This window comes from Otolemur garnettii, unplaced genomic scaffold, assembly GCF_000181295.1.
Source record: "Otolemur garnettii isolate 467f Iridium unplaced genomic scaffold, OtoGar3 scaffold00017, whole genome shotgun sequence".
In the NCBI taxonomy this organism is placed as follows: Eukaryota; Metazoa; Chordata; class Mammalia; order Primates; family Galagidae; genus Otolemur; species Otolemur garnettii.
Genome location: NW_003852412.1, coordinates 1,756,394 through 1,768,122, shown reverse-complemented (window position 1 = coordinate 1,768,122; position 11,729 = coordinate 1,756,394). Strand labels below are relative to the sequence as shown.

General features: G+C 38.8%; 1 protein-coding gene and 1 pseudogene across 1 annotated transcript in view; one reads left to right on the top strand and one right to left on the bottom strand.

Annotated features, from left to right (window-relative positions):
- The window catches only part of ADAMTS6 (ADAM metallopeptidase with thrombospondin type 1 motif 6), a 366,007-nt gene that overhangs the window by 17,580 nt on the left and 336,698 nt on the right, over window positions 1-11,729 (top strand). The window contains exon 4 of the mRNA XM_003785868.1: window positions 6,473-6,641. Within this exon, the coding sequence (XP_003785916.1) occupies window positions 6,473-6,641 (169 nt within the window). The remainder of the gene's footprint in view (window positions 1-6,472; window positions 6,642-11,729) is intronic.
- LOC100945231 lies at window positions 8,777-9,365 on the bottom strand (annotated as a pseudogene).

Genomic DNA, 11,729 nt, shown 5'->3' with positions numbered 1-11,729 from the left:
TGAACCCGCCACCTTAGGTGTACGTGGCTGGCGCCTTAGCCGGTTGAGCTATAGGCGCCGAGCCCATTGATTCATTTTTAAGTAGAAAATAGAAGTCTGCTATTGGTCTGATTTTTGTCCTTTTATTTAAGAATTTTTTAATTAAAATTTCTTTTTTTCCTCAATGAAAGCATGTTTTTCTTTTTATCCTTCTTGCTTCAGGAATTTTATGTGGCTAGGTATCGGTATTCTTTCCTTTGCTTGGTTTTTCTTTTCTTCTTCTTTTTGACATTTGTCTTGTGGAATCCTTTCCTCCCTCCCTCCTTTCCTTTTTCTTTTATCACCCACTTTTTTTTGAGACAAGAGTCTTACTCTGTCACCCCGGGGTAGAGTTCTTTGGTGTCACAGCTCACAGCAACCTCAAACTCCTGGGCTGGAGTAATTCTCTTGCTTCAGCCTGTCTAGTAGCTATCCCTGCTTGGTTTTGATGGGTGCTTTTTTTTTTTGAGACATTGTCTCACTTTGTCACCCTTGGTAGAGTGCTGTTGTGTCACAGCTCACAGCAACCAGCTATGGGCTTAGGCGATTCTCTTGCCTCAGCCTCCCCAGTTGCTGGGACTACAGGTGCCCTCCACAACGCCAGGCTATTTTTTTGTTGCAGTTTGGCCGGAGCCAGGTTCGAACCTGCCACCCTTGGTATATGGGGCCAGAGCCCTACTCACTGAGCCACAGGCACCGCCTGTGATAGGTGCTTTTAATTTAAAGACTATCCTTAAGCTTAGAAAAATTTAAAAAATTGTTTTCTTAATAATTTTATCTTATCTTTTTCTTCCCTCCTGCTCTATCTTTTTGGAATTGGTTCTCTGATCCATATATATATGTGTGTGTATATATATATATTCTTTTTTCAAGAGATGGGGGTCTCATTTGCCTCCCAGGCTGGAGTGTAGTGACATGTTCATATCTTACTGTTACCTCCAATTCCTGGGCTCAAGCAATCCTCTCACCTAAGCATCAGGAGTAGCTGTACTACAGGCATACGCCACTGAGCCCAGCTATTTAAAAAATCATTTTAGAGACAGGCTCTTGTTATATTGCCTAGGCTTGTCTCAATCCCCTAGGCTCAAGTGATCCTCCTGCCTTGGTCTCCCAAAGAGCTAAGATTGCAGGTATGAGCCACTTACTGCACATTGCCTTGAAGACCTTCTCAAAGTGTTCCAAAAGTCTTATTTTAAAAATATTTTGAGGCTGGGTGCTGGGCTCACTCTATAATACTAGACCTCTGGGAGGCTAAGGCAGGTGGATTGCCTGAGCTCAGGAAATCGAGACCAGCCTGAGCCAGAGCGAGAACCTGTCTCTAAAACTAACCAGGCATTGTACCTGAATGTTGTGGCGAATACCTGTAGTCTACTAGGGAGGCTGAGGCAAGAGGATTGCTTGAGCCCAAGAGTTTGAGGTTGCCATGAGCTGTGACACAATGGTATTCTACTCTTCTGAGAGCGAGAAAGTGAGACTCTGTCTCAAAAAAATTTTTGTCTTGATAAATTGTATTTGATTATAATTTGTTTTATTTATAATGCTTCATATTTTTTCTGCATTTAAAATATTTTAAGAGCCCATGTTTCACTTCTAGACTTTGGAAGGGATTACTATAAGAAGATATTGAAATCAACAATGATTTGAGGAATGATATTGCAGAGGATGACAATGATCCAGAAATTAAAATCTGTAAGCAGTAAAGGGACTGATTAGGAAGGAAAAAGAAAAAAAATGGAGATATTGATATGGGAAGAAGATTATGGCATGAAGTTCGAAGCTGGTGTTTTGTTATTTTGAGGAGGAAGTAAGGACGACAGGGAAGGAATGTCATTGAGGGATATTCAATTTTTTGTAAGAGCAAGTGAAGTGAATATTCAGAGATGAGACTATAGGAGATTTTGTTGATGATTGATCTTGACTTTGAGAGGGCACAGCAGAAGTGTTTTGAATTGTGAGGAGAGATAGGCGATGGGATCAGAAAACATCATGTTAATATATAACCATTTGGGGATTAGAATCTAGGGGATGAGGTTTGGGCTTTTATGAATTAATATGGCAGGGAAAGAGGGGCCATCATGAGATTAGTCCTGGGGCTAACAGGCTAAAAGTGAATGAGGATGTAAAGGAAGTGACAGCAGGGCTCTCATCAGGCACACACAGATTCTGAGACTCCCATTAAATCAGATCCTCCATCATCTCATCTCATAATCATTCTCCCATTCCCTTCCTTCAGTCATTGTGGCTGCTGGCTGTTACTCAAAAACTATAGGCACACTCCTACTTCATTGCCTTTACATTTGCTGCTTTTACTATCTGATCTGTTCTTTCCTAAGCTATCTATTTGGCTTGTTCTTCAGTTTATTTAAGTTTCTGTTTAAATATCACCTTATTATAGAGGATGTTCCCAACCATCCAAAATATTTGTATAATTTCCTTACTCCTGATTGCTCTCTGCCCTTTTCTGATGCTGTGTGTGTGTCTTAACATTTATCACTTTGTGATTCATCATTCATTTATCTAATTAATTAATTTTTAGCTCCTCCTACCAGAATAAAAGTACCATGATAGAGATGAAACTTTTTAGGTTCACTGTTGTATTCCTGCCTAGTATGGTATCTGCCATGTAATAGATACTCAGCATATGAATAGATACTCACCTATTCATTCATAGGTGAATGGATGAATACTGTTAGAAATAACATTTAGAGAATAAGAGAATTATAGAATAGTAGATAAGAATCCAGGCTCCAAAGTCAATCAAATGAGTTTGTTGTTTAACTTTGCTCCATCTCAGTTTTTCATCTACAAAGAGGAGCTGATAGTGTACTTACTTCAGAGAGCTATTTCTTTTTTTTAAGACAGAGTCTTGCTTTGTGCTCCATGCCCTGAGTGCTGTGGCATCATAACTCTCAGCTACCTCAAACTTTTGGGTTTAAGCAATTCTCTTGCCTCAGCCTCCCGAGTAGCTGGGGCTACAGGCACCTGCCAGAACACCTGGCTATTTTTAGACACAGTGGTCTTGCTCTAGCTCAGGCTGGTCTCAAACTTGTGAGCTCAGGCAGTCTGCCTGCCTCGGCTTCCCAGAGTGCTGGGGTTACAGGCATGAGCCACTGTGCCTGGCCCCTTCAGAGAGCTATTAAGATTAAATGAGATATTGTGTGTAAGATTTACAGAGTACCTAATACATAAAATTTCTGAATCACTCTTCTAGAGTTTTTCTATTCTTGAAATTAGAGATTTTGTTTACTTACTAGGCTTCTGACTCCATTTTTTCTCAGCAATCCAAGTTTCTTGTCTGGACCATTCAGCTTTTTTCTCCTCACAGACCAGAATGACTACTGTCATAGCCTTTCTGGTCTGCTTCCTACACTTCCGTATCAAAACTTATACTTGTCCCCTTTTTTCTAGGAACTGTGCTCAGTTTGCTCTAGTATATTGTTAATCTACCTGGTAAAGTAATTTATGCTCAAGTATTAGAGTCTGTTAATGGTATATTATGTTATTTCTGCCAGTATTTGCATTTAATATGGGGGCTATTATCCTTAAACTAAAGCAAACTATGGTGAAAATAATATGAAGTGACTAAGTGCTGCTTTTTTTTTCTTTTTGCATTCCTCAGCTCATTTCATGTAGGTGACTGCCAACTTCATCTATAAATTAGAGCAGCTCTGATTATGTCTTACCGTTCCTTCCAAGCATGAGGTACTTAACATGAATTTCCCTAAACAGAATCATAGAGGTTTAGAATTCAAAAGGACCTTAGAGATTATCTGGACCAGAGATTTTCACTTTTTTTCTTTTTAAAGAAGCAAAACCATTTTCCTAAATGAAATGTTATGTGGAAACTTAATATACAGATTAATAAAAGCACAGCTGATTCCTGAGCCTAAAAATCCAAACCATGTAGGTCTCCCTTTGTTATCTGGGGCAGTCTCCTGAGGGTACTTTCATGGAACCTTAAGGCTTCCCACAGTGCTGTCTTAAAAACCACTAGTTCAGAAGAACCCTTTCTTTTCTCCAGCTGAGGAAATATTCCCAGAGAGTTTGTGCTTTATCCCGTGTTACAGGATAAATTAGCTGGATTAAGAGCAGTCCTCACACGTGCTATACTTAGGAAAACATTATTAGCAAGGGTAGAAGTATTTCTTTTACCATCTCATTTTTTTTTCTTTTTCTTTTTGAGACAAAGTCTCACTTTGTTGCTTCGGTGGAGTGCCATGATGTCAACGTAGTTCACAGCAACTTCAAACTCTTGGGCTTGAGCAATCCTTTTGCCTCAGCCTCCCGAGTAGCTGGGACTCCGGCATGCTCCACTACGCCTGGCTAGTTTTTCTATTTTTAGTACAGATGGGGTCTCACTGTAGCTCAGGGTGATCTTGAACTCTTGAGCTCAAGCAATCCATCTGCCTTGGCCTCTCAGAGTGCTAAGATTACAGGTGTGAGCCACCAGACCCAGCCCATCTTGTGTCTTTTCATCAGTGCACTCTTGTTTATACCTTTTGAATACAAGACACTTTTTATAGCTGTTACTGATACTAAAAAATACAAGACATAACCCTCTGCCTTAAGAAAGCAAATAGTAGTCTGGACACAGTAGGTGGCTGAGGCAGGAAGAGTTCGAGACCAGCCTGAGCTAGAGTGAGACTCTATCTCTAAAAATAGCAGGGCATAATGGTAGATTCCTGTAGTCCCAGCTACTCGGGAGACTTAGGCAAGAGAATTGCTTGAGCCCAAGAGTTTTAAGGTTGCTGTGAGCTATGACTCCATGGCACTCTACCCAGGGTGACAAAGTGAGACTCCTGTGTAAAAAAAAAGAAAGAAAGCAAATAGTCTAGTTGGAAAAATAAAACATGTGGTTGAAAAGTTACTCGAAATTCACTTTTGAAGATTTGACATGTAACAAAACTGTGTTGGATCTATTTATTTATTTATTTATTTATTAATAGAGACAGGGTCTAGCTCTGTCACCCAGGCTGGATTATAGCCTTGAACTCCTGGGTTAAGTGATCTTCCTGCTTTGGCCTTTTGAATAGTTGTGATGATAGACATATGTGGCCCGATGCCCAGCTAATTAAAAAAAATCTTTTTTATAGAGATAAGGTCTTGCTGTTTAGCCCAGGCTGGCCTTAAACTCCTGGCCTCAGGTCATTCTGCCACTTTGGCCTCTCAAAGTGTTGAGATTACAAGCATGAGCATACCTCATCATGAAACTGTGGAAATGGGGCTGGGCGCAGTGGCTCATGCCTGCAATTCCAGCACTCTGGGAGGCTGAGGTGACACATTGCCTGAGCTCAGGAGTTCCAGACCACCCTGAGCTAGAGTGAGACTTCCATCTCTAAAAATAGCTGGGCATTGTAGTAGGCTCCTGTAGTCCCAGCTACTGAGGAGGCTGAAGCAAGAGAATCTCTTGAGCCCAAGAGTTTGAGGTTGCTATGAGCTTATGATGCCATGGCACTCTGGGGGAGGAGGTGACAAAGTGAGACTCTGTCTCAAAAAACAAAAACAAAACAAAAAAAACCAGTGGAATTAATTGAAAATGCTACAATACTAAATGCTATTGGAGCTCAGAAGAGGGTGAAACTACCCTAATTGACTAGAGGTTTTAAAGAGAAGGCATGACTGAGTTGAGTAGGACTTGGCTAAATAAATATAATATGATATGATACTGTGAATAAGAGCAGAGCTTTGATTGAATTCTAGAACCTTCACTTACCTTTATTTAACATTGGGCAAGTTCTTACCCTCTGAGCCTGTTACTTCATCTGCAAAATCTAAACATAAGGAGCACATGTTAATTAAGGACATAATAATTAGTATAACATAAACCTAAAAATGTTTGTGATTTTTATCACAACAGAAGTTCATTTCTTCCTTGTATCAGTATCTATTCTCCATCAGACAGTTTTGTGATAGCTTGCTCGGGACCCGAGTTTTTTTCTTTTTTGACTTTTACTTCCACTAGGTCTTTGGGTGTTGTATCCACTAAGTTGGCAGTGGGGAAAGAGAGTGGAAAATTCTCTTGGGGAGGTCTGAGGGGTTCAGCAGAAAGTGGTAAATCCTCTACTGATTTTGTAATGACCAAAACTCAATCACAAAGCTATACTTAAACACAGAAGATGTAGTTAAGTTACATGCACAATTTGGAAAGAAGATACATTTTAGTGTTCATGTAAATGTCTTTGCTACTTCACAGAGTTGTTGGAAAGACTGGAGGAAATCATGTATGTGACATGTTTAGTATAGTGCATAGCATTAAGGACAATTAAGGTAATTGTTTTTTTTAAAGTATAGGGAAATTTATATGATACTGAGTACAGATAATTCACTAACTTTTTTTATTAATGTACGTTTTTACCTTCTCTTTAGAGAGGTGTCAACTTATTTTTGACTCTTGATTATAATGATGATTAATATTTTAAATGATTCTTCTTAGTAAGTTCTTTGTTTCTTTTAGCATGGTGTTATTGCTACAGAAGATGAAGAATATTTTATTGAACCTTTAAAGAATACTACAGAGGATTCCAAGCATTTTAGTTATGAAAATGGACATCCTCATGTTATTTACAAAAAGTCTACCCTTCAACAACGGCACCTGTATGATCACTCTCATTGTGGGGTTGCAGGTGAGTAGGTGTGGAGCTTTTAGAAAGTGTATTGTATTGCTTCTTTCTTTTTCTTCTGACAAATGTGGTAAGGTTAATAATAGTAAATAGGAAGTTTAGTAATTGCAGTTCTAATATCAAGACCCCTTTTAAAAGATATCACTTAGCAGTGGTTTTGTTGTCTATACAGAAGCTCTTTTAGAAATCATTAAAATATTAGTTTGTGTAAGATTTGATTTTGTTGTAAAATTTGATTTTTTTCTTTTCGATTAAAGGGGAAAACATAACCACCTTATTTTATCCAAGTGAAAGTTACAGCTTTGGAACTTTTCTGTTTTGATATTTTTATGCTAGCAGTAGAAATATAGACACTTGAATAGGCCTTGAGGAATTTTAAGGTAACATTCAAAGATAAGATTATCATTGAGTTAGCAGAATACTATGGAAATACATAGTAGAGACAACAAAGTTCAAAGGGAAGCTTCATGGACTACGTGATTTCCCTCCTTGAGGCCTGAGGGAAAAGTGAAAATCTGGGCAGAAGAGGAGGGAGCAGTAGTTATATTGTTCCACCTGTAGGAAACAGTATTTAGGAAGCTCCTGAACCAACAGAATGCCATTTTCCAGCAATTGACATTCATGTAACTAGATATATTTAGAATGTGGATTGGAGAGAGAGTTTCAGAGTGGTTGTGTGACATAAAACTGGAAAGATAAGAAGTAGACAAATCACAGAGGGCTTGTAAACCACGTTAAGGAGTTTGTTTCTCCCAAATGTATTGGAAACACATTAAAAGATTTTAAGCAGACAGAATAACATAACCAGATTTGTGTTTTAGAAAGTCTATACCAGCAACAGTATGGAGACAGAATTAGAGAAGAGCAAGATTGGAGATAAGGAGTTAGGAGGACATTAATCTGGAGATGAAAGAGGAATAGTAGAAAGAACATGGGCTTTGGTGTCACTTTGGGCAAATTACCCAAACCCTGTAAATGCTCAGCACACTTTATTTATTCTTAATCAAATTGTGGCTATTGTTATTATCAGGATGACTGTTTCTAGTATGATATTTAAAGAAATATTACATTAAAAATTTGTTTTAAAGATTTGGTCTATTTAGTTCCAGTAGTTAGAACCAGGGGCCAACTGTATCTAGAGGGAGAGGTTCAGTTTAATGCAAAGAACAGTTCATTAACAAGTAGCTTTTATTAAAAAATCAAATGGGTTGCTTTGTGAATTAGTGAATGAAATACATCATCTTTTTTTTCTTCTATATATCCTTCATGGTCTCATTTTTTTCTTCTTTAAATGTTGAGTGATCTTTGGAATTCTTTCCTCAAGTTGCTATTCTCATTCAGCATACTTTCTTTTCCAGTAGTCTTAAGGGTTTTTTTTTTCTTGAGACAGAGTCTCGCTTTGTTGCCTAGGCTAACGTGCCCTGGCAGCAGACTAGCTCCCTTGAGCAACCTTGAACTCTTGGGTTCAGTGATCCTTCTGCTTCAGCCTCCTAAGTAGCTGGAACTACAAGTGCCTTCTACAATGCCCAGCTAATTTTTCTTTCTTTTTTTCATTTTTTTTGAGACAGAGTCTTACACTGTCACCCTCGGTAAAGTGCTGTCACATCATAGGTCACAGCAATCTCATACTCCTAGATTCAAGCAGTTCTCTTGCCTTAGCCTCTTGAGTAGCTGAGACTATCGGCACCCACCACAACATCCGGCTGGTTTTTCTATTTTTACTAGAGACAGGGTTTTGCTCTTACTGGGGTTGGTCTCGAACTCCTGAACTCAAGCAATCCACCTATCTCAGCCTTCTAGAGCACTAGGGTTATAGGAGTGAGACACTGTGCCTGGTCCTACTTTTTCTATTTTTTTTTAAACTTGGATTTTAATTATGTACATAAATAGCAACATGAGAATGAAGAATTCTAAGGCTTATACATTATCTCTAGTTGACAGGATTTCAGATTAGTCTGCTTGTAGGATGATATCACCCAAAATAACAGAAGCCTAGTATAGTTCCCTGATAAAGAATGCCAGTTTAATACATTCAATACTGACTTCTCTGCCATTTCTCTGTAGAAATAATTGATCTACTGTATGGAGTTTCCAATATTTACCTATATCTGATTAAAATAGGGAGAGCATGGAGTTTTCTACTTATTTCCAGGTGAATTCTTCACATTTCCTGGCTTTTGAAAGTTCTCCTTTCATAAATCTTCTATGGCTGTGTATCTTTGCAAACCCAAGTCATATAATTTCTCCCCACCAACCTGGACAAATGCGATGGCTTGTTATGGATAATAGATAGAGGCAGCTAATCCCATGAAACCAGGTGCATACACTAGCTTCTTTTCTTTTGAACCTCTAGCCAAAAGGAGTCTACCAAGGCCAGTGAAACCAATAACACCAAGTCTTGGGAAAAACTCAGGAGGGGCATGTTGGAGATACTCATAGCTGTCTAACCCCAGTTGAACCAAACTTTTCATCCTGGGCTGAGTTTGGAAGTATGTTCCTGACACCAACTTGTATACAGTGATTTTGTAGATATGAGATACTTTCTTCAAGTTGGGTCTATGGCTCCTCCACATATTTGGATTGACCCTTGGGAACTGAGTAGAGTGAAAGCTCATTAATCTTCATTGGATTTGTGGAGGGTGAGTTCTTTTTCAGTGCTGCATAGACTTTGAAGGTGAGCAGGATCAGGTTGGCTGGCCCCATGGACTTCTGAAGTACCTGGAACATGTCTCTGGCAGCGGTGGCTCCGGCAGGGTCCTTTTTCTATTTTTAATAGAGATGGGGATCTGGCTTTTGCTCTAACTGGTCTGGAACTCCTAACCTCAAATGATTCTCCTGCTTGGGCCTCACAGAGTACCAGAATTGCAAGCATGAGCCACTGTGCCCAGCAAATCTCTGAGCTTTTTTTTCTAGTACCAAGAATAGTTGATACTAGAAATAGACCACTTCAAGTGTATGCAATTGGCTCGGTGCCTGTGGCTCAAGCGGCTAAGGCGCCAGCCACATACACCTAAGGTGGCGGGTTGGAATCCCCAGCCCAGGCCTACCAAACAACAATGATGGCTGCAACCAAAAAATGGTCAGGCGTTGTGGCTGGCGCCTGTAGTCCCAGCTACTTAGGAGGCTGAGGCAGGAGGCTCGCTTGAGCCCAGGAGTTGGAGGTTGCTGTGAGCGTGATGCCATGGCACTCTACCCAGGGAGATAGCTTGAGGCTCCGTCTCAAAAAAAAAAGTGTATGCAATTAAAATATGAAATAAAATTCTATAGTAATGAAAAAAATAAAAGGTTTGATTAGATATTTGTATTGAATAAAGAAACTAAACATTGTGAAAATAAGTTAATTTTATCTCATATTCAACATTTGGACTATATGTATAACTAGGATTAAAATATTTAGTCTTTAATTATGGATACAATTTTCCATTGTGTTTTTTAAAATTTTTTTTATTAAATCATAGCTGTGTACATTCATGCAATCACAGGGTACAGTGTGGTGTTTTCATATACATTTTGAAATACTCTCATCAAACTGGTTAGCGTAGCCTTCATGTCATTTTCTTAGCTATTAAGACATTCATATTCTACTTTTAGAAAGAGTCTCCTACCCTCCCGTCTCCCACACTCCTTCCCATATTCTAAGGCTATAATTAGGTTGTAACATTCCTATGAAAGCTATACATTAGTTTCAAAATAGGGCTGTGTACATTGGATACTTTTTCTTCCATTATTGAGATACTTTGCTAAGAAGAACATTTTCCAGTTCCATCCATGTAAACATGAAGGAGGCAAAGTCTCCATCTTTCTTTAGGGCTGCATAATATTCCCTGGTGTACATATACCACAATTTCTTTAGGGCTGCATAGTATTCCATGGTATACATATACCACAATTTATTGATCCATTTGTGGGTTGATGGGCACTTGGGCTTCTTCCACGACCTAGCAATTATGAATTGGACTGCAATAAACATTCTGATACAAATATCTTTGTTGTAATGTGATTTTTGGTCTTCTGGATACATACCTAATAAAGGAATTGCGGGATCAAATGGCAGGTCTATTTTTAGTTCTCTCAGTGTTCTCCAGATGTCTCCCCAAAAGGGACGAATTAATTTGCATTCCCACCAGCAGTGCAGAAGTGTTCCCTTTTCTCCACATCCATGCCAACATCTCTGATTTTGGGATTTTGTGATATGCGCTAATCTTACTGGAGTTAGGTGATATCTCAAAGTAGTTTTAATTTGCATTTCTCTGATGATTAAAGATGGTGAGCATTTTTTCATATATCTGTAGGCCATGCGCCTGTTTTCTTTAGAGAAATTTCTATTCAAGTCCCTTGCCCACCCTGAGATGGGATCGCTTGTTTTTTTCTTGCTAATACGTTTGAGTTCTCTATGGATTCTGGTTATTAAACCTTTGTCGGAGACATAATCAGCAAATATCTTCTTCCATTCTGAGGGCTGTCTACCTACTTTATTTACTATGTTCTTGGCTGTGCAGAAGCTTTTTAGTTTGACCAGGTCCCAAAAGTGTATTTTTGATGCTACTTCAATTGCCTGAGGGGTCCTCTTCATAAAGTTTTCGCCCAAGCGGATTTCTTCAAGGGTTTTCCCTACACTTTCTTCTAGTATTATCATAGTTTCATGTCTTAAGTATAAATCTTTAATCCAGTGAGAGTTTATGTTAGTTAATGGTGAAAGGTGTGAGTCTAGTTTCAGTCTTCTACAGGTCTCTATCCAGTTAGCTCAGCACCATTTGTTAAATAGGGAATCTTTTCCCCACTCAATGTTTTTAATTGGCTTATCAAAGATCAGGTAATGGTAGGTAGCTGGATTCATCTCTTGGCTCTCTATTCTGTTCTATACATCTACCTCTCTATTTTTGATCACTATCGATTTATAGTATAGTCTGAGGTCTGGTAACGTAATTCCTCCTGCTTTGTTTTTATTCCTGAGTAATGTCTTGGCTATTCAAGGTTTTTTCTGATTCCATATAAAATGAAGTATTATTTTTTCTAGATCTTTAAAATATGACAGTGGAGCTTTAATGGAGATTGCATTAAAATTATATATTGCTTTGGGTAGTATGGACA